A 26,112-nucleotide genomic window follows, 5' to 3' on the forward strand; every position below is an offset into this window, starting at 1 on the left:
GATGATTCACATCCAGGACAGGACAGAGTGGGCCAGTGTAAGATTTCATCATGGCTACCCAGAACAGCTAAAGGTTATGAATTTCATCCTGCCAAATCCAAAGGTCACTTCCTGTCTTCAACTTAATCACCCTTCCAGTACCAGTCAACCATTACTGACCGCTCCTTTTTAAGGTTTGAAATTTTTTCTTTCAATGGCCTCCTACTAATGCAATATTACCAAAACATATTCCAAAGAACACTAGTCAAAGAATTGCTCCAACTAAAAACAAAGGAGGTTTCATGGTCAAATAAATTTGGATAATATTACATACTTTATCCTACATTTGGGGTTTAGATACTTCTCTGGGATCTTGAATAATTTAGCTAACCTCTCTGTGCCTGCTTTTCTCATCTGAAAGCAGAGACTATCTCAAAATTTATTGCAAGGGTTAACTGAAATAGTCTACATAAAACACACAGAATAGTGCTTGACACACAGAATATGAAGCAGTCTATAAGTATTAGTATTATTACAATTTGCAGCATTGTTTGGAGGATTAAATAAGATCATATGAAAGTACTTTAAGATTGTTTCTTATAGAAGTGATTCTCAAACATCATCGTCTCAGGAGCCCTTTACCCCTTAAATTATTGAGTAACTAAAGAAATTTTGTTTACACGCATTTTATCTATCAATATTTATGACTACAGAAACTGCAACTTAGAAATTTAAAAATATTAGTTCATTAAAAATAGCAATTCCATTACATGTTATCATAGATAACATTTTAATGAAATAACTACATTTTCCAAAACAAAAACCATTTAGTGAAAAGAATGGCACAGTTCACCATCTTTGCAAATCTCTTTTATGTCTAACTTTATAAAAGAAAGCTACAGTCTCACATCTGCTTTTGCATATAATCTGTTGCCATACGTTGTTTTGGCTGAAGTACAAGAAAGAAATGACTTCTCAATGATATGCAGTTTAAAAGACTATTACAATATTCCTGTTCCCTACATAATTGTGGATGTTCTTTGATAGGACACCGAAACTCCACAAGCGGTGGTTTCTTAAAGATAGGCTGCAATGTGGAATCTGAAACCAGACCAATGAGCCTTTTCATACTGTTTGATTAAAATCCACTAGTCTAACTTGCACTTTGAATAGAACTTTCATCCACGTATGTCTTTGTAAAATTATGAATTTATCAGTTTGGAAAATCTTAGTTCAGTAAGTTTGGCAGACTGGCTAAATGGTAACACATTTCATTACATGATATATTTAAGTCACATTTATCTATATCACCAGTGATCTCATCAGAAAAGTCTCATTAGAGAGTTGTCTAGCTCAAGGAAATGAATATAAATTTTCCAAAATCCTAACTTTTGCTTGAATGCTTGGCTGTCAATTGTTTTTCTTTAAGTGGCAGGCTTATTTTGTTCATTTCCAAGAAAATGTCTACTAAACACCTATATCTGAAGTCATACTTAGAAAATTTTATAAAACACAATATATAATTTATCTGAGTAGTGACTTCATAATGTTATAAAGTCCCTGAAAAACTCCATGGTACACTCCTGAGATAATGAGCACAAAAAAAGGCAAATAATGTCAGTGTTATTATGAAGTAGTTTTCACCTTTTTGACTCCCTGAAAGGGTCGTGGGGACCCTCCTGAATTCCTGGAAACCACCGTTTTACGTTGTATGCATTAGAGTATATCAACTCTCAGTTAACTTTGATTAAACTACCAAAGAATCTTACAAGACCTCACTACCTCAGGGGAAAGTCAGTACTGTCTGAGAAGAAAGAAGAATGTTTCAACTGCCCAGTTCAGTTCAGTTCAGTCGCTCAGTCATGTCCGACTCTTTGTGACCCCATGAATTGCAGCACGCAAGCCTCTTGATGAAAGTGAAAGAGGAGAGTGAAAATTCTGGCTTAAAGCTCAACATTTAGAAAACTAAGATCATGGCACCTGGTCCCATCACTTCATGGGAAGTCGATGGGGAAACAGTGGAAACAGTGTCAGACTTTATTTTGGGGGGCTCCAAAATCACTGCAGATGGTGACTGCAGCCATGAAATTAAAAGACGCTTACTCTTTGGAAGGAAAGTTATGGCCAACCTAGACAGCATATTAAAAAGCAGAGACATTACTTTGCCAACAAAGGTCCGTCTAGTCAAGGCTGTGGTTTTTCCAGTGGTCATGTATGGATGTGAGAGTTGGACTGTGAAGAAAGCCGAGCACTGAAGAATGGATGCTTTTGAACTGTGGTGTTGGAGAAGACTTTTGAGAGTCCCTTGGACTGCAAGGAGATCCAACCAGTCCATTCTAAAGGAGATCAGTCCTGGGTGTTCATTGGAAGGACTGATGCTGAAGCTGAAACTCCAGTACTTTGGCCACCTCATGCGAAGAGCTGACTCACTGGAAAAGACCCTGATGGTGGGAGGGATTAGGGGCAGGAGGAGAAGGGAACGACAGAGGATGAGATGGCTGGATGGCATCACCAACTCAACAGACGTGAGTTTTGAGTGAACTCCGGAAGTTGGTGATGGACAGGGAGGCCAGGTGTGCTGTGATTCATGGGGTCACAAAGAGTCGCACACGACTGAGCAACTGAACTGAACTGAACTAAACTTATCTTCCTGCCACTGCCCTAAGGTGAGTTGATTATATAGATATTTAAAGTGCATTATTGCTACTTTTTCTAAACCAATATGAGGTATTAGGGTATGAAATTCCACAGAGTGCCATGTATTAACTATACTCTTGAATTTTAAGTTACTTCTAAACAGCTGTTTTTAAAAGTGTGCACAGGGACTTCCCCAGTGGTACAGTGGGTAGGAACCCATCTGTCAATGCAGGGGACGTGGGTTTGATCCCTGATCCAGGAGAATTTCACATGCCACAGGCAACTAAAGCCAGTGCACCACAAATACTGGAGCCCGCATACTCTAGGGCCTGCGAGCCACAACTAATGACCCCCTGTGTCACAGCTACTGAAGCCTGTGCACCCATGCTCTGCAACAAAAAAACCACAATGAGAAGCCTGTGCACCGCAACAAAGAGTACCCCTCACTCACTGCAACTAGAGAACGCCTGAGTGCAGCAACAAAGACCCAGGGGACCAAAATTCTTTTTCATGTACATGGAATTTATAAATAAAATGAATGGGAAATAAACTATTTAACAGCATTAAGTATATTTATATTTATGGTTAGTTAACAATGTGAGTTAACTTTTGAATAATAGATGGGCTGGTAATGTCACCTTTTATCAACCCTCCCTACAACCCATTTACAGAAAAAAAAAAAAAAAAAAACTATAACCACTAACCCTAACAATACAATTACTAATTCAGTAAGCAACTCTGGAAACTATTTCTTTATTATAATAAACTGGACAGGGTGAAAAATTGTCAAATACAGTAGAATTTGAAATCCTATAGTATTGATTTTTGGTTCTGATACAAAGTTAAGACCTTTAATACATTAAGCAAAATTTGACAGACATAAAAAGACTATTACTGTATGACTGACTTAGATAATATGAGTATAAAGTACCTAAAACAGAAAAATTCATGAAGACTGAAAATGGACTGGGGTAAAAAGTTACTGCTTAATAGTTAAGTTTTTGCTCAGGATAATGAAAAAGGTGTGGAAGTAGACAGTGGTGATGAATGCAGAACACAATGAATGGTAACTAATGCCACTGGATTATACACTCAAATATGCTTTTTAAAAAAATGATTAAAATGGCAAATTTTACACTACTGCCATTTACATAAGGTACTTGAGCATACATGGATTTTGGTATCCACAGGGGATTCCTGGAAACAATCCTCTACAGACACCAAGACATGCCTGCATATTTTTATCAAAAAAATTTTAAATTAATAACATGATACACCAAAAGCCACTTAACTGCACATTTTAAAAAGGTGAATTGTATGGTATGTGAATATCTTAATAAAGATGTTTCTAAAAGAGTTTTTAAAAAGCTCATAATTTGGTCATAAAATACTCAAAGGGCTCTTACATATAGGTTGGTGCAAAAGTAATAGCGGTCTCGCACTGTTGAACTTTGCTGTTTGACAGTGGAATATATTCTTATACAAATGTGGCTATACATCATTTTAATGCTACCCGTCTGATTCCACTACAGCTTTCTGAATCCTGGTGAAACTATTACATCTGAGAAGTACGCTCAGCAAATCAGTGAGATGAACCAAAAACTGCAACGCCTGCAACTGGCATTGGTCAACAGAATGGGCCCAATTCTCCTCCACGGCACATCACACAACCAACGCTTCAAAAGTTGAATGAACTGGGCTAAGAAGTTTTGCCTCATCCGCCATACTCACCTGACCTCTCATGAACCAACTACTACTTCTTCAAGTATCTGGACAACTTTTTTGCAGACAAAATGCTTCCACAGCAAGAGGCAGAAAATATTCTCCAAGAGTTTGTCGAATCCAGAAGCACCATTTTTTATACTACAGGAATAACAAACTTATTTCTCGTTGGCAAAAATGTTTTGATTGTAACTGTTTCTCTTTTGATTAATAAAGATGTATTTGAGCCTAGTTATAATGATCGGTCGAAAACCACAGTTACTTTTTCACCAACCTAATAAAACAGGGCAGAGTTCAGTGCCAGTCCCTGACAGTCCAGTGGTTAAGACTCTGTACTGCCACTACAGGGCACACGGGTTCAATCCCTAGTCAGGGAACTAAGAGCCTGCATGTCACAAGGCCAGGCCAAAAACCAAATTAAAAAATAGATAAAACAGGACACAGCTTTGTTCACTGTCACCTGAGAACAAAAGTAAGACCTCCAAAGCATAAATTATAAGGGGGAGGCACATTTCCACTTGATACAAGGAAGAAACAATAGTCAATGCTGTCCAGAATCCTCCAGTATCCCCTCACAAAACTGTAATTCAAAAGACACATGCACCCCCATGTTTATAGCAGCACTATTCACAAGAGCCAAGACATGGAAACAATCTAAATGTCCATCGAAAGATGGATAAAGAAAATGAGGTACATATCTATAATGGAATACTACTCAAGACATAACAAAGAATTTAACAATGTCATTTGCAGCAACATGGATGGACTTAGAGATTACCATACTAAGTAAGTCAGAAAGAAAAAGACAATACCATATGATATCACTTATATGTGGAATCTAAAACACGACACAAATGAACCTATCTACTAAAGAGAAACAGACTCACAGACATAAAGGACATACTTGTGGTTGCGAGGAGGGTTGGACTGGGAGTTTGGGGTTAGCAGACACAAACTATTATACATAGAATGGATAAACAGCAAGGTCCTATTGTGTAACACAGGGAACTACATTCAATATGTGATAAAACATACTGTAAAAGAATTTTTAAAAGAATGTGTGTACTGGAAAAAATTTTTTAAAGAGTGTGTGTGTGTGTGTATATATATATATAAAACTGAATCACTTTGCTGTGTAGCAGAAATAATACAACATTGGAAATAAACTATACTTCAATTTTTTTTTTTAAGGCAAAAAACCCTAGAGTCATTCTTGACTTCTGTTTTTCTCTTACAACCTATATCTACACCATTAAAAATCCTGCTGGCTTCACCTGCCAAATAAACCTCAAACGCACCTACTTACCACCGCCACCTCTATAAACTTAGATTACTGCAATTAAACCTGGATTACTGCAACTGCCTTTAACTGGTCTTTCTGCTCTCACCTTTGTTTCCCTACAATGTACTCATCAAGTTAGCCAGAGATTCTGTTAAATATTTAAGTCTCTCTTCTAAACCTTTTGAAGACTTCCTATTTCACTCAGGATGCCATCATGCTTTCCACAGCCTACAATAATCTACACAATTTGCGCCTACCACAAACACATGTACATTTTTCTGGTCTCATCTCTTCCTCTCCCACGTCCCTTTGGGCTTCCCTGGTGGCTCAGAAGGTAAAGAATCTGCCTGCAATGGGGGAGACCATGGTTTGATCCCTGGGTAGGGAAGATCCCCTGGAGAAGGGAATGGCAACCCATGCCAGTACTCTTGCCTGGAGAATTTCATTAACAGAGGAGCCTGGCAGGTTACAATACATGGGGTGGAGAAAAGAGTCAGATGCGACTGAGTGACTGACCTTCCTTAAATCAGCTTGAGGACTCCTGCTTGTACCTCTAACAAGCATGCCCTGCCTTTACATTTACTGTTTCTCCAGACTGAAATGTACTTCCCCTGGACACTTCCATGGCTGACTCCCTTACCTACTTAGGGTCTTTGCTCAAATAGACTTTCTTAGTGAAGCCTTCTCTAATAATCCTATTTAAAATAGCAACTGTGCCTCCCCTGCTGCTGCTGCTAAGTCACTTCAGTGGTGTCCGACTCTGTGAGACCCCATAGACGGCAGCCCACCAGGCTCCCCGGTCCCTGGGATTCTCCAGGCAAGAACACTGGAGTGGGTTTCCATTTCCTTCTCCAATGCATGAAAGTGAAAAGTGAAAGTGAAGTGGCTCAGTCCTGCCGGACTCTTAGGGACCCCATGGACTGCAGCCCACCAGGCTCCTCCGTCCGTGGGAGTTTCCAGGTGAGAGGACTGGAGTGGCGGCCACTGCCTTCTCCGGTGCCTCTGCTACTACTCCTATTCCCCTACCCTCCTGGGCCCCTCCCGTCAAACGTTTGCTTTTTCTCCATAATATTATGACTGTGTGGATCACAATAAACTGTGGACAATTCTGAAAGAGATGGGAATACCAGACCACCTGATCTGCCTCTTGAGAAACCTATATGCAGGTCAGGAAGCAACAGTTAGAACTGGACATGGAAAAACAGACTGGTTCCAAATAGGAAAAGGAGTACGTCAAGGCTGTATATTGTCACCCTGCTTATTTAACTTCTATGCAGAGTACATCATGAGAAATGCTGGGCTGGAAGAAGCACAAGCTGGAATCAGATTGCCGGGAGAAATATCAATAACCTCAGATATGCAGATGACACCACCCTTATGCAGAAAGTGAAGAGGAACTAAAAAGCCTCTTGATGAAAGTCAAAGTGGAGAATGAAAAAGTTGGCTTAAAGCTCAACATTCAGAAAACCAAGATCATGGCATCTGGTCCCATCACTTGATGGGAAAAAGATGGGGAAACAGTGGAAACAGTGTCAGACTTTATTTTGGGGAGCTCCAAAATCACTGCAGATGGTGACTGCAGCCATGAAATTAAAAGACGCTTACTCCTTGGAAGAAAAGTTATGACCAAACTAGATAGCATATTGAGAAGCAGAGACATTACTTTGCCAACAAAGGTCCGTCTAGTTAACGCTATGTTTTTTCCAGTGGTCATGTATGGATGTGAGAGTTGGACTGTGAAGAAAGCTGAGCACCGAAGAATTGATGCTTTTGAACTGTGGTGTTGGAGAAGACTCTTGAGAGTCCCTTGGACTGCAAGGAGATCCAACCTGTCCATCCTGAAGATCAGCCCTGGGGTTTCTTTGGAGGGAATATGTTGAAGCTGAAACGCCAGTACTTTGGCCACCTCATGCAAAGAGTTGACTCATTGGAAAAGACTCTGATGCTGGGAGGAATTGGGGCAGGAGGAAAGGGGACGACAGAGGATGAGATGGCTCGATGGCATCACTAACTCGATGGATGTGAGTCTGAGTGAACTCCGGGAATTGGTGATGGACAGGGAGGCCTGGCATGCTGTGATTTCTGGGGTCCCAAAGAGTCAGACACGATTGAGCAACTGAACTGAACTGAGACAGTATATTAAAAAGCAGAGACATTACTTTGTAACAAAGGTCCGTCTAGTCAAGGATATGGTTTTTCCAATGGTCATGTATGGATGTGAGAGTTGGACTATAAAGAAAGCTGAGCACCGAAGAATTGATGCTTTTGAACTGTGGTGTTGGAGAATCTTGAGAGGGCCTTGGACTGCAAGGAGATCCAACCAGTCCATCCTAAAGGAGATCAGTCCTAGGTGTTCATTGGAAGGACTGATGTTGAAGCTGATACTCCAATACTTTGCCCACCTAATGCGAAGAGCTGACTCATTTGAAAGGACCCTGATGCTGGGAAAGATTGAGGGCAGGAGGAGAAGGGGACGACAGAGGATGCGATGGTTGGGTGGCATCACCGACTCAATGAACATGGGTTTGGGTGGACTCTGAGAGCTGGTTATGGACAGTAAGGCTTGGCGCGCTGCGGTTCATGGGGTTGCAAAGAGTCGGACACGACTGAGCGACTGAACTGAACTGATTCATCACCATCTGATACACGGTGTATCTACTTATTTTCCCCCACTAGAATGTAAACTCCATGAGAACAGAGTCTTCGTTTTATCTATCTATTCTCTCTCAGTGCTCAGAACAATGTCTAGTACATAGTAGGCCTTCTATAAATATTAGTAGAACAGCACACTATATTATAATAGGCTACTTATATATATTATATATCTACCTCCTTAAATTGACTGTAAGCTTTCTGCAAGCAGGAACGCTGTCTCGTAAACTGAATTTCTGGGACCTCTAACGTTAGTGCCCTGACACACACAGGAGATACTGACCTGAAATGAATGCACTAACAAGACATGCCAAGGAAAAATCCTCAGACTTTCAAATACAGTCCCTACTCTATCACTCTAAATATAAGTGAGAGCGGGTGTGTTACCTCAAGGATGACGTTTCAATAACAACTACCAAGCCCTCTCGCGTACCCGTCCTCTCCCACGCCCGTTATCCCCACATTAACCAAATGAGATATGAGTAACGGTCAGAAACAGAATTTGAACCATGAACAAGTCCGAAGGAGGGAGTAGTTGTGACTGGAGATCACAGGTGGTCAGACTCCGAAAAGAAACGTTGTCCCGGGAGTAGAAGGGCCCCGGAGAGCACAAGCATAGATTCCAGGTCCCTCTTTTGACAGCTAGGCTAACTAAAGCCCAGAGAGGAAAGCGGCTTGTCCGAGGTCACACAGTAAGCAAATCAGGGAGAGAACCCACCTTGCCCACTCGGGCCGCCCAGTTGCCTCTTATTCGAGCGGTGCCCAACACGCAGAGCCCCCGCGGACGCACGTGCTCCGAGGCCCCCGAGCGCCCGCCGCCCACCGCTCGAGGCCAGCTCCCCACCTCGGAGCCGAGTTGGGGTCAACAATTGTGCCCCCTCCCCACACGCTCCTCTTAGCCCTGGAGCTTGCCCAGGGCCAGCGGTTGGCAGCACGAACCGCCGAAGAGGGCCCGGGCTACCAGCTCCGCGCCCGCCGCTCACCTGGCCGGATCCCGCGGGAACCTGAAGAAGGCCAGGTCCGATTGCGTGCTCTTCCGCGTGCAGTTGGGGGCCGCGCAGAAGTTCGGCATCGTTGTCTGCCCGCCGGCCGACCCAGCCCTCCCCTCCCCGCCTCCTCAGGGCAGCCCGCCCGCCCGTCGGGGCCGGGGAGGGGAGCCAGGCCGGCCGGCCGGCCCGTGAGGGCCGGTTCGCTGGGGGGGTGGGGCGGGCGACAAGCCGCGAGGGGCAGGAGGGGCGCCGCGGTCCGAGGCCGGGCTGGGGACGCGGCTCCACAGTGCTGTGAGCGGCCGGGAGGATTTACCGCCGCCGCCGCCGCTGGTGCACCTCCCGCCCGCCCGGGACGCTGCCGCCTCCTTCCCACAATGCACCCTGGCGCCCGGGGGTGCCCTCTCTTCCCTCAGCCTTCCTTCCCCGCCCCCTCCTTTCCGCCGACTTCTCCCCGGGCGGGTACGCGCAAGGAAGCGCGCCCGCTCGGGTGTGGCGACGCAGAGGCGGGGCCTGGTGCAGGCTGCCGCAGTGCGCCTGCGCGCGGCCTACCCGTGAAGGGAGGGAATGGCGCATGCGGGCGTGTCTCCAGAGACTCTAGAGGCTCCAAGCCCTCTGCAGCTCCGGTAGGTTTGGCGTGCACAGGTTTCCGCAGAGCCTGCACGTTACAACACCGATGCGTCGTTTCTTGCTTCTTTAAATTGCCACCACGTAGGCTTCTGCTGCAGAGATTGCCTTAGACTCTTAAGAGCCGCGGGCAACGGGACGATCTTGGTGACTGATTTGCACACCCCCATTAGATGTTCGTGCCCGAGTTGGACGCAGACGTGGGTTGTAGGAGATTTCATTTTCCCCAGCTTTGCAGCTACACTGTGGCCCCGTTAGCTTCTAGATTGGAAGCCCCAGGGGCTAAAATTCAGAAAAGCAATTACTCTTACCTCATGAGGCTTCCAGAGGAGCAAGAATAGCGGCATGATTCCACCTGCACCCCTATAGAGATTGGTCCCTCTGTCTTTCCTTCACAGTTGTGGCGTTTTAACGTTCTGTGTTGCTTAAGCCCCAAAATGAGTGACCGATACCTAGAACAAAGGATTAGTATCAAATTTTGCGTGAAACTGAACAAGTCTGCAAGTGAGACTCACCATCTTTTAAAAGAAGCTTACGGGGATGAAGTCATGTCAAGGGCCAGAGTTTTCGACTGGCACAAAAGGTTTAAAAAAGGACGCGAAGATATTCGAGATGATGCCAGAAGTGGTCGTCCTGTCACCCACCGGACGGATGAAAATATTAAGAAAGTCAAGGACTTGGTCTGTTCGAATAGGCAGTTAACCGTGAGGATGATGGCCGAAGCGTTAAATTTAGATAAAGAAACTGTTAGGCTCATTCTGAAAGAAAACTTGAATATGAGGAAAGTATCTGCAAAAGTTATATCGGGTATTTTGAAGGATGAACCTAAACCTCGAAAACTTGACTTTTGCTCTGATCTTTCAAAGGAAACTAGGAAAAACAGCTCATGTGTGAGGAAAAAGGTAAGGAATTCTGAAGCATGCAGTCATCTCCAGTGAGAAGCTGGTGAGGAAATGCCTCTGCCTGTATCCCATCCCAAAATCCTTTCCCCTGCCAGCCAGCTGCTGCAGACTTCCTCTTCAACCAGCCTTACCAGCAGGACAGCTCAGGGTTGGTTCACACACCGTGGTGAAAGGAATGTGAGGTGGCTGAACCCAAACTGGAAAGCTGCCTAGCAGTTAGGCACCTTCATTTGCTGCTCATTTATTTTCAGCTTCTTTACTGCTCCTCTCTGTATGTCATATCTCTGCTAGTTACTCTTAACTGAACTCTTGGGCCAGCTTCTTTGCCGTTTTCCACAACTTTGAAGAACTTTTAACTATTGACTTCTGGTACTTGCTTGTGCTTAATTTTTTCCCCTTAACAAGTTTTTTCTTCACTGACCAGACCTTGGCTTGATGTGGCTGTCCTTTTCCTTTGTTCTCAGTATTCTGCCTCGGGATCATACGAATGAAAGGTGGGAGCATGACCTCTTGGAGTCTTTCTCTCTGTGTGCCTAGGGAGGCATACTCTGCTGGGAGGACCCTGAAAGAAGGCCTACAGTTCCAACTTGCTTCACAGTCAGGGCCTGAGGTATGGTATAGAAGGCAGTGGCATGCTGACATATGGAGCAATGCTAAGGGCCTGTCCAGCCCAAATGACTCAGAGGGAGCCCCTCAGAACTCAGGAGTTAGCCTCCCATCCTGACCTTCTCACAGACCTACCCCTCACAGAAGAGCTGGGTTTGTTTCATTCTAATCTTGTGGCTTTGGACTCCCCTCCACCCACTTCATTTGGGTGTATCCTGTCTCATGGAGAAGGAGGATCTGGTCCTGAAAAATATAAACCAGAGGATTCAGGTCCAGGCTGTGATGTGTATAGAGTAAGAAAAGGTAACACTCTAGACCTTGAATTCAGGCAGTCTTTTGCCTCTGTGCTGATCCCACATATCAGCTATTTTTAGTAACTAATACCAACATTGTCTGGTATTTTTTTGAACACCTTCAGTGTTTAGAACACTGCTGAGCACTGACAGTATGAGATTATGAAATAAGATCACCAAGGGCTGGGTGGACTTCATGCATGAGGTGGTTCCTGGACTGGATCCTTAGGAAATTAGGCACATTTCCAGGCAGGTAGAACAGGATGAGGTTTCGAACCTCTTGTCAGTAGGAAAATGAGGGCACTATTGGCTGAAATAGCAGTCTAAAGAGGAAGATAATAGTGTTGTGCAGAAGATGAACAATTTGAGATAATTTGCTTCCTCTCCTCTGCCCCAAATTCTGTTCTAATAATTTATAAATTGCTTCCCCCTGAGTCTGTAGGCAAGTTTGTAATAGCCCACTTATTTGATTATCTAATTTTCTCATCAAACCATCAAAAAGAAGCAGTCTTTACTAGTTTAGACTCCTATATCTCTTCCTGGCTCTCTGCCAGGATTTATGGAGTGGAACTTTTCCCAAATGGGTTCCAAGAAATACCAGATAGACTGGAAACATCTCAGAATGCCTGGTGGAGGAGTGTGTGTTGGGTAGAGGTAGGGATGGTTAGTAACAGCATTTCACAGAATTAGCCACTGTCTATGTTTTAACCCAAGGATTTTTACATATAATAGCTCCTATTTTTTAACTGGTAAGTTAGTAAACAGTCCTGATTGATGGTAGAGACACAACATTTATTCAACACAGTTGTTTTTAGTTCTTGCACTCTCACCTTCAAAAAATTACAAGTTTCTAACTAATAACCTGTCAGTTTTGAGGCCTCACGGACTAGACCTTATCTCACAAATAAAAGATATTTTTCAGGAAAACTCTAACCAACAGCTCACAGACTCCTGCCTGCAGAGCAGCTTCTAGGCATTTCATCTCAGGATCATTACATCTTCCTATGTCAGATAAAGCCCTGGGCTCCCCGTAAGGCCTTTCCAACAAGGACACTGCACTTCTAGGAAGAAAACCCCACAGCTGGCAACCAGAAGCAGGTAATCAGGAGGGTGAATTCAAATTGTTCCAAGTAGCTGTGATGAGAAAGACTTATTTATTACCTACCTTACCTTAGATTGGAGAAGGCAATGGCAACCCTCTCCAGTACTCTTGCCTGGAAAATCCCATAGATGGAGGAGCCTGGTAGGCTGCAGTCCATGAGGTCACTAAAGTCTGACACAACTGAGCGACTTCACTTTCACTTACCTTAGATCATGTCCTAGGCAGTAGTCAGGTTGAACTATTATCACCTGAACCCATTACCCTTTTGCAAGGTCTCTCAGAAAATAGTCAATAAGATCATAATATACTCTAGAAAGCCTTAAGTTTGGAGGGAAATAAAGATACTCATGCAGGCCAAATCATTCACATACGGCTTCTCAGGATCTCTACACCCCATTTTAGAGCATAATCTCTAAGGAGTATCCCCAGACAAGAGAGTTCTCATGTAACAGTACCCTTTTTGTGTCCACCTGTCAAACCTGTTTTATTTCTGACAGGAATTTTGCCTGCCTGCACCTTGCTGCCTAGGCCCCTTGAGTTTTGATCTTATAATCTCAGGGATTCACCCATCATCAAGCCCCAGGCTCTTGGCCTTGACTTTTCTCAGATATTGCTCAGTTCATTCTCCAGTCTACTCATGCTCCTCTGCTTTGTTCTCAAGTTCTGGACCACACCTTCCAGTGGCTGCTTTTGGCTTCTTTGGTATGCTGACCTTGAATTTCCCTTTTGGTCTTGATTTTCCACTCAGCAGCAGCTCTTCTCTCTTCTAAGTTTTAGATCTCTCTTTGGCTCCCTAGTTCAGCCCTATAGTCTTCCTTTTTTTTTTTTTTTTTTGTTAGTTTGTTTTTGGCCATGCCATTCGGCTTGTGGGATCTTAGTTCCCCAACTAGGGTTTGAACCTGGGCCCTTGGCAATGAGAGTACAGAGTCCTAATGACTGGACCACCAGGGAATTCCTGGCCCTATAGTCTTGAGTAAAGAAATTAGTCCATCCCTGGCCCCAGATTGCCTTCCTGTCCTCAAGAAGAGGGGTGGGGGCACATGAGGAAATGCGATCTTTTTTGTTTGTTTCTAGCCACCTGTCATTCTTAGCCACCAGGGGTTCCACTCCCCAGAGGCAATCAATATTACTAGTTTCTCAAGGCAATTTAGTTACCTCTGGTACTCAGGAACTGTAAAAGAATTTCAGAGGTATAATATGCAAATCCATTCTCCCAGCAACTGTATTTTCCTGGGCAGGAGAAGCTCCATTTAACCATAGAGATGAAGCCTGGCTCTCTATAGGTTGTCAGGAAGAGAGCTGGCCATCTGCAAACCTTGAATATAATTCTCAAGCTCAACACGCAATCAGAGAATCTCTTTGGCTTTCAGGCTGATCTTCCCCAACCCTATTATGGTTCAAAATCCACATGGAATGTTATATATGTTATATGTATATATGTTATATACCATGGCTGCAAGTCTGGGAGGAACAAACACTTTCCAGGGCAGATCATCCCATCATTGAGTTTATCCAGTTCTTTCTTCTCCCATTATCGCTCCTTCCTTCCACCTGTCCCACTGGTACTGGGACAGAAAGAATAAGATATTCACCAATCTTTGATTTCAAAAAACATGGGTAAGTTCTGCAGTCTTCTGAATTCTGCTCCCGGCTCTGAATTCTCATTGAAATGTCATTGTTTGGGAAGAATGTGTACCTGGGACCTGCTTTCCAGAATCTTCCTTTCAGATCCGTTTCTTAGCATTCAGACTTGCCTTTGGAGATGCCTAAGTAAATCTGGATGCTGAATGACTTGAAGATGTCTAATACAGGAATGGGGTACTATTGGGAACTGTCTGTCACTATATCACATGTACTGATCAGCCAGCCTGCTATCTGCAGATATCATTGCCAGCAAGTCTTACTGGGCTCATCGGAATCGGTTACCAGGGTCCTATGTGGCTCACTTTAAGAGTCTTTTTTGCTGCTGGGATTGTATATGTAACCCTGCATTCTCCAACTGCTCCTTAGTTGGATTAGACCTCTCAGATTTTATCAGGCTTTTGCAACCTGTATGAGGCAACACTCATGTATTTATCTTCTACGGTCCTGCCTTGTCAGGTTCTTACAAATCCATCCCAGTTGCATCACCCCTCTCCCAGTATTAATATCCAGGAACAAAAATTCTGTAGGGAGAAACTTTAATACCTCTAAGGACACACTTGGATTTAATGAAGAGATCAACAAACTTCTGTAAAGGAAATGTCCTAGGTTGTATGGGTAACTTTCTCAACATTTTAATGCAAAACCAGACATAGCTAATATGGAAACAGATGAGCATGGCTGTGTCATAATGAGGATAATCAATCCTTTTCCGTCAATAACATTGTTAATGTTAAGTTGATCTGGCAATATCTGGCAATTTACTACTATAGAAATGGTGGAATATTGAAGGGAATCTTTATGGTGCCAGGAGAGTGAACCTGAGCTGAATGATTGACTATTTTACCTTGACCATATTCTGATTCACAAAATAAATTTTATGCCATCCTTCACTAAAAATTACAATATACAAACTACTACCTATATTTTGCCCTTGTAATATCTCAAAAAAAAAAAAATTGGCAATACTGAAAATGGTGCCAAGTTACAACCAGTGATAATAGAATAAACTGAAGGTAACTCCAAAACTGCCTTGACCATGGATGGCGTTTGAATAAGTTTGTTATCAGGAGGTAACAAAACTCATTGAATTACATTTTTTGCATGCTTGTAAAAAAACTATATATATATATATATATATATGTACTTGCAACTGATACTAAGCTGTGTTCTTTCAGATGTGTTTACTTGTTTTTCTCCCAAAGAGAGCCATATTGTGTCACCTTCATTTAAACTGATTTTCCAAAGTTGAAATAGAATCTCAGGATTGAACAGACATTTGCCAGGGTGTTTAATCCAACCAGTCATGTTTCCTTTGAATCCAGGAGTGGCTAAATACTACAGCTACTGAAAAACTGCATCTGAAAGAAGATTCTGTGTTAATTCAGCAAATTTTTATTGAGTGGCTCTATGTGCCAGGCACTGTCCTGTTTGCTGGGGTACAGGAATGGACAAAGCAGACACAAGCCTTAGGTTTGATGGTCTGAAATCTAATTATATTACTCTTCACTCTTGCAAAACTTCTGTTCCATGTGCTCATACTAACTCTTTTTCAATTGCATACCTAGAGAAAGGTATGACCTTTGCCACAGGCCTCTGCTGTGGTCATGATGCCTCTCCAGCTGCATTAATAATTTAAGAAATGTATTATATTTTATTATCCTCTAGACCAATCTCTATTGGTAGAAAAACATGCTGGCAATGTTGGAAGTGTAAATTGGCAACAGCTTTCTGAAAAGCAATTTGGCAGTATCTATTAGGAACTTTAAAAATGTTTATATCTTCTGATCCTCTAGTTCCACTTCTGGGAATCTGTCCTAAAGAAATAGTCTAAAATGTGGGTAAAATTTATGCTCTAACAATCCAGAAGTCCAACAGTAGAAGCCTGGTGAAGTAAATTACAGTATGGCTGTACAGTAGACTCTTATGCAATCATTGTAATTAATATTTGAGTTAAAACAGCATGGCAAAATGCTTAGAATGTTAAGTGAAAAGAGTGATACACAAAATTACATACATAAATCCAAAAGTATTTTTCTAAAATATTATTACTTTTATTGGTAATAATAAAAGTGCTATTTAATAATAAAGTGCTTTTATAAATAAAAGTTTTATTTATCAGAATAAAACAATAGCACCAAAAGTTGGCAACAGAGAGAGTCGGGCCAAACCATGAGTTTGGCCCAAGAACTGTTAACTGGCTGGGTCCACACAGAGACTGTTTGATACTACTGTGTTGGTAGCAGGAGTGGAACAGGGGTGAAAAGGGCCTTTCCGAAAGAAGGTGACCAGAATCCCTACAGAAATCCCAGGTGGCGTGAGAAGACACCATGAATGGCATGTTCCTGTTACATGGTCCTAGGGAGGTAAGGAACACATATGGACCAAGTATGTTCTGACAAATGGAAAGGATATGAAGTACTCTCCTGGGTAAAATTAACCTCATTCTTGCATTCCCTCATACAAAATGAATATTCTTGAGAAATTTTATTACAGCTGATTCTCTGAAGAATCCTTGAGCCATCCATATAATTTCTTTAGGACAGGAATGACTTTCCATGTGCCAAGTCTACCTCCTCCCATACTGGGACACTCAACATGGATGTGCACAAGAATATTGGATATTCCGCATGGAGAATAGCACACACGTATTAATAGTCATCTTGATGATGTAAGTTACAAACTCCAAGGCTTGCAAATGTTTTCTGATGGTGTCCAGAATTACTGTGCGTTTTTTTATATCTGAAGAGTAATCATGTCATGGTATTTTCAAGTGAGAAATGATGTCGATAATGTCATAGAAGAAATGTTCTGTTGGGAAAGTGTGTCTTTCGTTGTTACTTTAGCAAAATGTTTGTCATTAAAATGCCAAATACATCTCCTTGGTGAATTTCTAATCTTCAAGTCAGTACACAAGGTAAATACATGTTTTATAAGCATCTAGATTACAGATTTGTCGAGCTGGAAGGGTTCTTCAAGGTCTAAGTCTCTTGGTTGATAGAACAAAAGAATGAAACTGGGGTTTTAGTCCTGCTCCTTAACAAGCCCTGTGACTTTAGGCAGCTCATTTGCACCACTGGAGCATTTCAGGTTATTCATCCATAGAAGGAGAATAATAAAACCTACCTCGTGGAGGGGTTCATTTGGTTCATTCAGCAAATATTTATTGATTGCATATATGTATCTGACTCTCTTCTAAACACTGAGGCAGCAGTGAACAAGACAAAAAATAATGTTCTTCTTTATGAGCTTACCTTTAAGTAGGGGAGACAGACAAGAAATAAGATAAATGAGTGAAAATATGGTATGTTCGTGATTATTAGATGTGAGGCTTACATTAGAGTAATGTATGTAAGGTGCCCAGCACAAGATCTGGCGTGTAGTAAGTATTCAATAGAGAGTAATTTCCTTTGCTTCTTCAGTCTTCCTAACTGCTCCTCATTTAGTCTGCAGCATGGTAGTAATCAGCCAGTGCCTTCTACCTCTTGCCAGTTAATAAAGCCTACTTTGTTTAAGAAGACAAAAGAATTCTTACAGATGTGTTTTGCACTTCCTGTGTGGCAGGTTAATCAAGGTGGTGCCTAAACACTGTTGATAAACATCCTTTCCTGAAACCAGTTGGCAAGGGCCCTTGCCTGGAGCTAGATGACATTTGTCTACAAAGACAAATGCATAGTGTCTTTGCTCTTTAAGCACAATGGACTAGGAAACTATACTGGCTGTTTCTCTTAAAGAAAAGATGTGTGACCTATATCCTGTTCCAAACATTGCAGAACTGGGCAAAGTTTACATTATTTATGGGAAACCAGGGTATTGTCTAAAAGCCAGGAAAAAGAAGGTTTAATACTTGTGGTTTCTTATATTTTTTCCCCATTGTAGAAAATTTGGGGAGTTCAGAAATGTTTAAAAAACCCAGCCAAAAGTTCACCTCTAGGGTTCAGGAATTTCACCATTTGCAGTGGCTCCTCTTGTTGTGGAACACAGGCTCTAGAGCATGGGCTCAGTAATTGTGGCACGTGGATTTAGTTGCTCCACAGCATGTGGAATCTTCCCAGACCAGGGATTGAACCTGTGTCCCCTGTATTGGCAGGAGGATTCTTTTCCACTGCACACCAGGGAAGCCCCTGAGTTCCTTCTTTAGGCCTGCATCTATACTAGGCCCAGAGGGTATAGCCCTCGCCCTCAGGTAGTACCACCCTTGTATGGTAGGGAAAGGCCAGATGTGGAGAGACCCCTGAGAAAGGGCTCCTACCTTAGACTGTCAGGCTTTTTCCCACAAGTCAGCTCTAGAACAAGCTTTTGTAGAGAATTGGGAACAAAAGTTGGAATTGTCACACTTAGGGTGATCGTGGGGATGAGAAAGGGGAGTATAAAGAGGCAAAACACAGAGAGCAGTGGTAACTGCCTGACTGGCATTGACATCCCCAGCTCCTCTTGTGTAAAAGGGCCTTCAGTGCTGTCCTGTGAAGTTACCTCGCAGAAGAAACGGACGTCAGGCTGTGGGCCATCACTCCTCTGACTTGCTTTAAGAACCTAATAAGTGAAAATTCAGATTCACCCAGATTTGATGAGGAAATTGGCCCAGGGAGATTGAGTGAATTTTCTTGAATCACACATCTAGTTGGTGACAGAGCCAGGATAATAATGAAGGACCCTGAATTTCACTCAGTCCAGTGACTTTTTTTCCATTACTCCATTGGTAATAATTTCCTTCATTAAAGTGTACATTCTTCAGATAACTTTAAAATAATGGTCACTCTTGCATTTGATGAATATGGTTTATCAATAACTGATTTACATGCAATTTGGGGAGAACGTATTTATGGCATAGAAGGTGGTAAAAAGGTTTTTCCAAGTTTTCCTGGGATGTCTGGGCCTTCTCCTTCTCCCAGAGTTATGTTTTCACAAGTAAATGTTGGCATTCTGTCATTCATTTTTTTTCAAGATGTTCTTCCCAAGTAGTGTGTTAATGTTTTGTGTTTTTAATATTTATCACATTTTTTTAAATCTGGGCACATAAATCTTAATAAAATTCTCAACTATCTCCTCTCTGCTGTCTGAAATTTCCGGGTGTATTTATATTCATGACAGTATCTGAAAGCATGAACACTGTCACATCATTAGGGCTTATATTCCTAAACCCTAGATTTGTGTTTCTAGATGTTCTGAAAATTCTTTACACTTCACTTGTAAATGCCACTATACTGCACCATGACATTTCCATAGTAACATATATTTCAAACAAGAAAACAGAAGAAGCCCAATAAAAAGGGAAGGATGTCTCAAATACAAAAAAAAAAAAAAGTAGACTACATAAGATGGGGAGGAGTATAAATTCTAGTTTGATGTCCCATTAAGAATTGAATGTCCTGCAGGCCCACTTTAAGGACTGGCAATTTCCACCACCAACAAAGTAGCCCAGTTTTGGAGTCACACTTCCTTTGACCCTTACATCCTGTCAAGTCCAGGTCATTCCCCTAACATGTCTTAGTGTCACATACATCCAGACAGGGGTGGTCACCTACCAGTCACATCACTGTTCTGAAGTCCATTCTCTGCAGTGCTGCACACATCCTATTTAGTTTGGAGTTTGCTTTAAAAAAAGCCACAGGCTTTTTGATGCCAGCTTTTTGAGCTTGATTAAGTCACACCCTCTGCCTGGAATCCATCCTTGCTGCCATCCACCTGGCCAACTCCTACTCAGCATTTAACCTTCAGCCTTATCCTTGCTGTCCTCCATTCCCTACTTCTTGGTAAAGCAGACCCCACAATGTACAGTGCCCATTCTTATGTCAAAGAAACCATAACACTTACCTGAACTTAATTGTTTGCAGAATGTTTTTCCTCCCCTACCAACCCAAAACCACATTTGATTACTCTCTGTATTTCTTGCATCCAGAATAAAGCTTGCCTGGAACTGTTCAATAAATGTTTGATAGATGAATGAAAGAATAGACATTTATGGTGCTTTTGTGTGTGTGATTAAATTCACCATTTTAATCAAAGTGTGCATTTCAGTAGCATTTGGCCCGTTCACAGTATTGTGCAATCATCACCACTGTCTAGTTCCAGAACATTCCAAAGGAAATTTTGTATCCATCAACTATTCACTCCTCATTTAACCACTTCTGCAGCACCTGGCAACCACTAATCAACTTTATGTCTCTATGGATTTGCCTATTCTTGGCATTTCAAATAAGCAGAATCATGCAATATGTGGCCTTTGTGTTGGCTTTTTTCACCTAGCATAATGTTTGCTAATTCATCCATGTTGTAGCATGCATCAGAACTCCATTACTTTTTAGGGCTGAGTAATAGTCTATTGTCTTGATATACCACATCTTTATTGATGTTTAAATGTCTGATAGACATCTAGGTTGTTTCCACCTTTTGACTTATGAATAGTGCTGCTATGAACATGTATGTACAAGTTTTTGTTTAAATATTTGTTTTTAATTTTCCTGAGTATATACCTAGGAATGGAATTGCTGGGTAATATGGTATTATATGTTTAACTTAGTAAGGAACCACCTGACTTTTCCACAACAATTATGCCATTTTATGTTACCACCAACAATGTACAAGGTAAGGGTTTCAATTTGTCCACATTCTCTCCAACACTTCATTTCTTACTCTATCCATGCTACTGAGTGTGAAGTGGTATCTTTTGATTTTGATTCCCATGTCCCTAATAACTAATGATACTGAGCATGTTTTCATGTATTTTTTGGCCCTTGTGTATATTTTCTTTGGAGAAATGTTAATTCAGGTCTTTTGCCCATTTTATTTGGGTCATTTATCTTTTTGTTGTTGAGTTGTAAGAGTTCTTTATATATTCTGGATGGGAGTTGATGATGGACAGGGAGGCCTGGCGTGCTGCGATTCATGGGGTTGCAAAGAGTCGGACATGACTGAGCGACTGAACTGAAACCCTGATCAAGTACATGCTTTGCAAATACTTCCTGCCATTTTGTGGACTGTCTTTTTATTTATAAAAGTTCTTAATTTAATTTAATCTTTTTGGCCACACTGCATGGTTATGGGATCTTAGTTCCCCAGTCAGGGCTCAAACCAGTGCCCACCTGCAGTGGAAGAGCAGAGTCCTAACCACTGGACCACCAAGGAATTTCCATGGATTGTCTGTTTACCTTCTTGATAGTGTCCTTTGAGGCACAAATTTTTTACATTTTGATGAAGTCAGGTGCTGCTGCTGCTGATCTATTTTTTCCTTGGTTGCTTATGCTAAGAAAACATTGCCAAATCCAAAGCCATGAGGATTTGCCCCTATGTTTTCTTCCAAGAGTTGTATAGTTTTAGCTCTTATATTTAGGTATTTGATCCATTTTGAGTTTGGTTTTGTATATAGTGTGAGATGAATGCCCACCTTTATACTTGCACATGTGGATGTCCAGTTGTTCTTACACCATTTGTTGAAAAGAATGTTCTTTCCCTATTTTCACATTTGTTTTTGAAAAATATTTTCAAATTATAAGTAAACAATTCTTTTTTTCTTTCTTTCCATATTTGAAAGATTTTGCTTCACTATCTTCTGGGTTAATTCTTACCTTTGTTCCTCTGTATGTACTGTTTTCTCTCATGCTGCTCTTCAGACACTATCATGGACCTTAGCAATTTTATTAATATACCCTGGTGTAGTTTTCTTCATGTTTCTTGTGCTTGAGGTTCATTGGGATTCTTGAATGTGTGGCCCTAAAGTTTTCATCAAATTTGGAAAATTTATGTCTGTCATTTCTTTCAAAAATTCTTTTGCCTCTCCTTCCTTTACGGTCTCCAATTACATGTATATTAGTCCACTTGAAGTTGTTCCTTAACTCAATGATGCTCTGTTCAATATTTTCTGTCTTTTTTTTTTTTCCCTCTTTTGTCTCTCTGTGTAGTTTTTATTGCTATGTCTCCAAGTCTATGAATCCTTTCCTCTGAAATACCTAATTTATTTTTATTTCATTTAATGTACTTCTCATCTGTAGTTTCTATCCCTAGAAATTTGGTTTGGGTTTTGTTTGATTTTTTAAGTAGTTCTTTAGTTTTGGAATAAGTTTGGAGTCATAGAAAATTTGCAAAGCATTCCACATGCCTCTCATCCAGTTGCAGTTTCCTCTAATGTTATTTTCTTTCATTACCATAATATACTTATCAAAACTAAGATATCAACATTGGTACATTAATAGTAAATAATTAACACATTCAGATTTCAACACTTTTTCCATTAATGTCTTTTATGTTCCAAGAATCAGCTGAAGATGGCACATTTCATTTAACTATTATGTCTTCTCTTCTCACCCACTAGTTTCTCAGTCTTTTTTGTTTGTTTGTTTTTAATGACTTTGAAAATTTTGAGGCATACTGGTCATGTATATTATAGACTATCCTTACTTTGGATTTGTCTGATGTTTTCCTCATGATTAGACTGGGGTTGTGGATTTGGGGAAAGAAAAACATAGAAGTGAAGGGTCCTTATTGTTACATCAAATTAGAGGGCACATTATATCCACATTTCATCATTGATGATGTTATTTTAATCACTTGGTTAAGGCAGTTTTGCTAGATTTTCCTACTGTAATGTTACTATTATTCTCTTTCCGTACTTTGTTCTTTAGAAGCAAATCACTAAGTTCAGGCCACATTCAAGGAGAGGGGAGTGATTAAGTTACACCTCTTATGGTGGGGGGTAGTATCTACAAATATTATTCAGACTTCTATATGGAATAGTTATTAATATATTTTCTCCCCAATTTATTTATTTATTCAATGACTGGTTTATGTCAGTTTGGATTCATGTGTATTTATTTAACATTTTATATTATAATTCAATACTATTTTATTTATTTTATTGCTCGAATGGTTCCAGCTTTGGCCACTGGATGCCCTTTAAGATTGATTTCTGTGTCTCTTTGACATGGTCCATCCTTTCATTTTCTTAACACTTCCTTCAGTTCAGTTCAGTCGCTCAGTCGTGTCAGACTCTTTGCGACCCCATGAATTGCAGCACACCAGGCCTCCCTGTCCATCACCAACTCCCGGAGTTCACTCAGATTCACATCCATCGAGTCAGTGATGCCATCCAGCCATCTCATCTTCTGTCGTCCCCTTCTCCTCCTGCATCCAATCCCCCTTTCTACTATTACATTATGCTCCAGGATCATCTTACATTTTCCCTATTCTAGATCTGTAATCAACCATTTCTCTAAAGTGATTTGGTTCCTTTTATTGGAAAATGGTGTTTTGAAACCAAGATATGGACACTGGTTGTAGGGAAGTCCCTGGGTCTTTTTTTGTATTGTCCATGTCTCTATTATCAAGCCCACTCTTTTCTCTAGTTTCTTGGTCATGTGGAATATAATTAAAACTATTTTAATGTACTTATCTACCTATCTTAATCAGTTTCAAGTGACTGATTTTTCTCCCCTCATTATGGGTCCTTTTATATGGGTCCTTTTATTTGACTTTTGGAAAAGAGATTTTGGCTGTTATTTTAAGCTTTGTTAGATGGGACTAGAGCAACTAAGTTATCCTAGGGCTAAATTTGCCCCATTATTGTGATGAAGCCCATCTGATGCCTTGTGATTTATACCTTGCCACTCTTAATGTTGGGAACAGGCACTGGACCTCTGTGATATTCAAGAATTATTCCTTTTAATTCTTTAGGATGATTCTTTTTCTGGATTCAGGTAGTTTCCTCACATGTATGCTGAAGGCTCAAGGTGGACCCGCAGCAGATAGCCAGAGCTTCCTTTCTGTTCACCTCTCTTCTTTTTGGCATTCTTCTCTGTGAACTCAACACCTTAACCACCCCAGATTCTCCACTCCATCTCCTCAACTCAGGGGAACTATTGAGTTCTGCCTGGGTTTGCTCTCTTGGTACCAAGGCTAGGAAATCCTCTCCAGGAGGAGAGCAGAGATAATCACAGGGCTTACTTCACTTATTTCCTCTTTTAGGAATCACTATGTTTAGTTACCTGATATCCAGTGTCTTAAAAATCATTGTTTCATATATTTTCTCCAGAAATAGGTCTAATCCCTATTACTACATCTTGGCCAGAAGCAACAGTATAAACGCAGAAAATTAATAGAGCTAGGGCTTATAATTAGCTCATGGGCATGCATACCATAAAACTTAAAGATGTAATATATATAGTGGTTAAGAGTATGGACTCTGGAAAAAGACTGCCTGGATCCAGACTCTGGTTTTCCATCTTACTAGCTATTGTCAGCTACAAATTGGCACTTGCTATCTACACAGATTAAATCATGTACTGCTGCAGCTGCTGATTTTCAGCACTCCCTGAAAGGAGCTCAGAGTGGAGAGTAGAAATGAGGCACTCTGTACTCTGGGAAAAACTGGCAGAACAGGTCTTCAGATATTTGTATATTTTTAGGAGCTGATTTCATGAGCTCAATTCTTATATGTCTTCATTTCTAGAAAAACACTAAAATCCTTCATGGTGATGACTTCTTGTGACTAGCAAAAACCTTCTGCAAAAAAATATGTGCTTGATTGCATGTAGTTTCCCTTCACCAAAATCACATATATATTGACCTTCCCCTCTACCTCTCTGGAGCAGTTTCTCAGAGTTATCTGAGATGCTGTCTCCCAGGTGATAGTCCTCATTTTGCCCTAAATAAAACTTGACTCACAACTCTAATGTGCCTTTTTTTTTTTTTTTTAAAGTCAACACTATAAACCCTGGGCCAGTCATATAATCTTTCTGGGTCTCAATTTCCTCATCTTTAAGAGAGGATCTTAATGATCTTATCTCACTGGAATGAGATGAGGGTTAAACAGTACATGGAAAGCATTTGAAACAGTGCTACTTTCAGAGCAAGCATTCAATAAATATTAGATATCATTATTCTGAATACAGTAGTCTCCTCCTCTTATTTGCAGGGAATGTATTCCAAGAACCCCAGTGGATGCTTGAAACCACAAGTAATGTGAACCCTATATGTGCTGTTTTCCTATATATACATACTTATGATAAAGCTTAATAAGGTACCATAAGAGACTAACAACAACAGTGAATAACAAAATACAATAATTATAATGAGGTACTATAATAAAAATTATGTGAATATGGTCTCTGTCAAAATATATTATTGTCCTGTACTCCAGAAAAACATCATTTCTGCTTTATTGACTATGCCAAAGCCTTTGACTGTGTGGATCACAATAAACTGGAAAATTCTGAAAGAGATGGGAATACCAGATCACCTGACCTGCCTCTTGAGAAACCTATATGCAGGTCAGGAAGCAACAGTTAGAACTAGACATGGAAAAACAGACTGGTTCCAAATAGGAAAAGGAGTAGGTCAAGGCTGTATATTGTCACCCTGCTTATTTAACTTCTATGCAGAATACATCATGAGAAATGCTGGGCTGGAAGAAGCACAAGCTGGAGTCAAGATTGCCAGGAGAACTATCAATAACCTGAGATATGCAGATGACACCACCCTTATGGCAGAAAGTGAAGAGGAACTGAAAAGCCTCTTGATGAAAGTCAAAGTGGAGAGTGAAAAAGTTGGCTTAAAGCTCAACATTCAGAAAACCAAGATCATGGCATCTGGTCCCATCACTTGATGGGAAAAAGATGGGGAAACAGTGGAAACAGTGTCAGACTTTATTTTGGGGGGCTCCAAAATCACTGCAGATGGTGACTGCAGCCAT

At 41.1% G+C, this 26,112-nt stretch overlaps 2 protein-coding genes across 2 annotated transcripts in view; one reads left to right on the forward strand and one right to left on the reverse strand.

Moving 5' to 3' along the window:
- Positions 1–9,497, reverse strand: part of THAP12 (THAP domain containing 12) — a 29,301-nt gene extending 19,804 nt beyond the window's left edge. The window contains exon 1 of the mRNA XM_040258890.1: positions 9,256–9,497. Within this exon, the coding sequence (XP_040114824.1) occupies positions 9,256–9,344 (89 nt within the window). The 5' untranslated portion in view covers positions 9,345–9,497. The remainder of the gene's footprint in view (positions 1–9,255) is intronic.
- Positions 9,498–9,823: 326 nt separating this feature from the next.
- Positions 9,824–26,112, forward strand: part of GVQW3 (GVQW motif containing 3) — a 29,185-nt gene continuing 12,896 nt past the window's right edge. Inside the window, exon 1 of the mRNA XM_040258907.1 lies at positions 9,824–10,787. Within this exon, the coding sequence (XP_040114841.1) occupies positions 10,323–10,787 (465 nt within the window). The 5' untranslated portion in view covers positions 9,824–10,322. The remainder of the gene's footprint in view (positions 10,788–26,112) is intronic.

Source organism: Oryx dammah, unplaced genomic scaffold (assembly GCF_014754425.2).
Source record: "Oryx dammah isolate SB20612 unplaced genomic scaffold, SCBI_Odam_1.1 HiC_scaffold_17, whole genome shotgun sequence".
Classification (NCBI taxonomy): Eukaryota; Metazoa; Chordata; class Mammalia; order Artiodactyla; family Bovidae; genus Oryx; species Oryx dammah.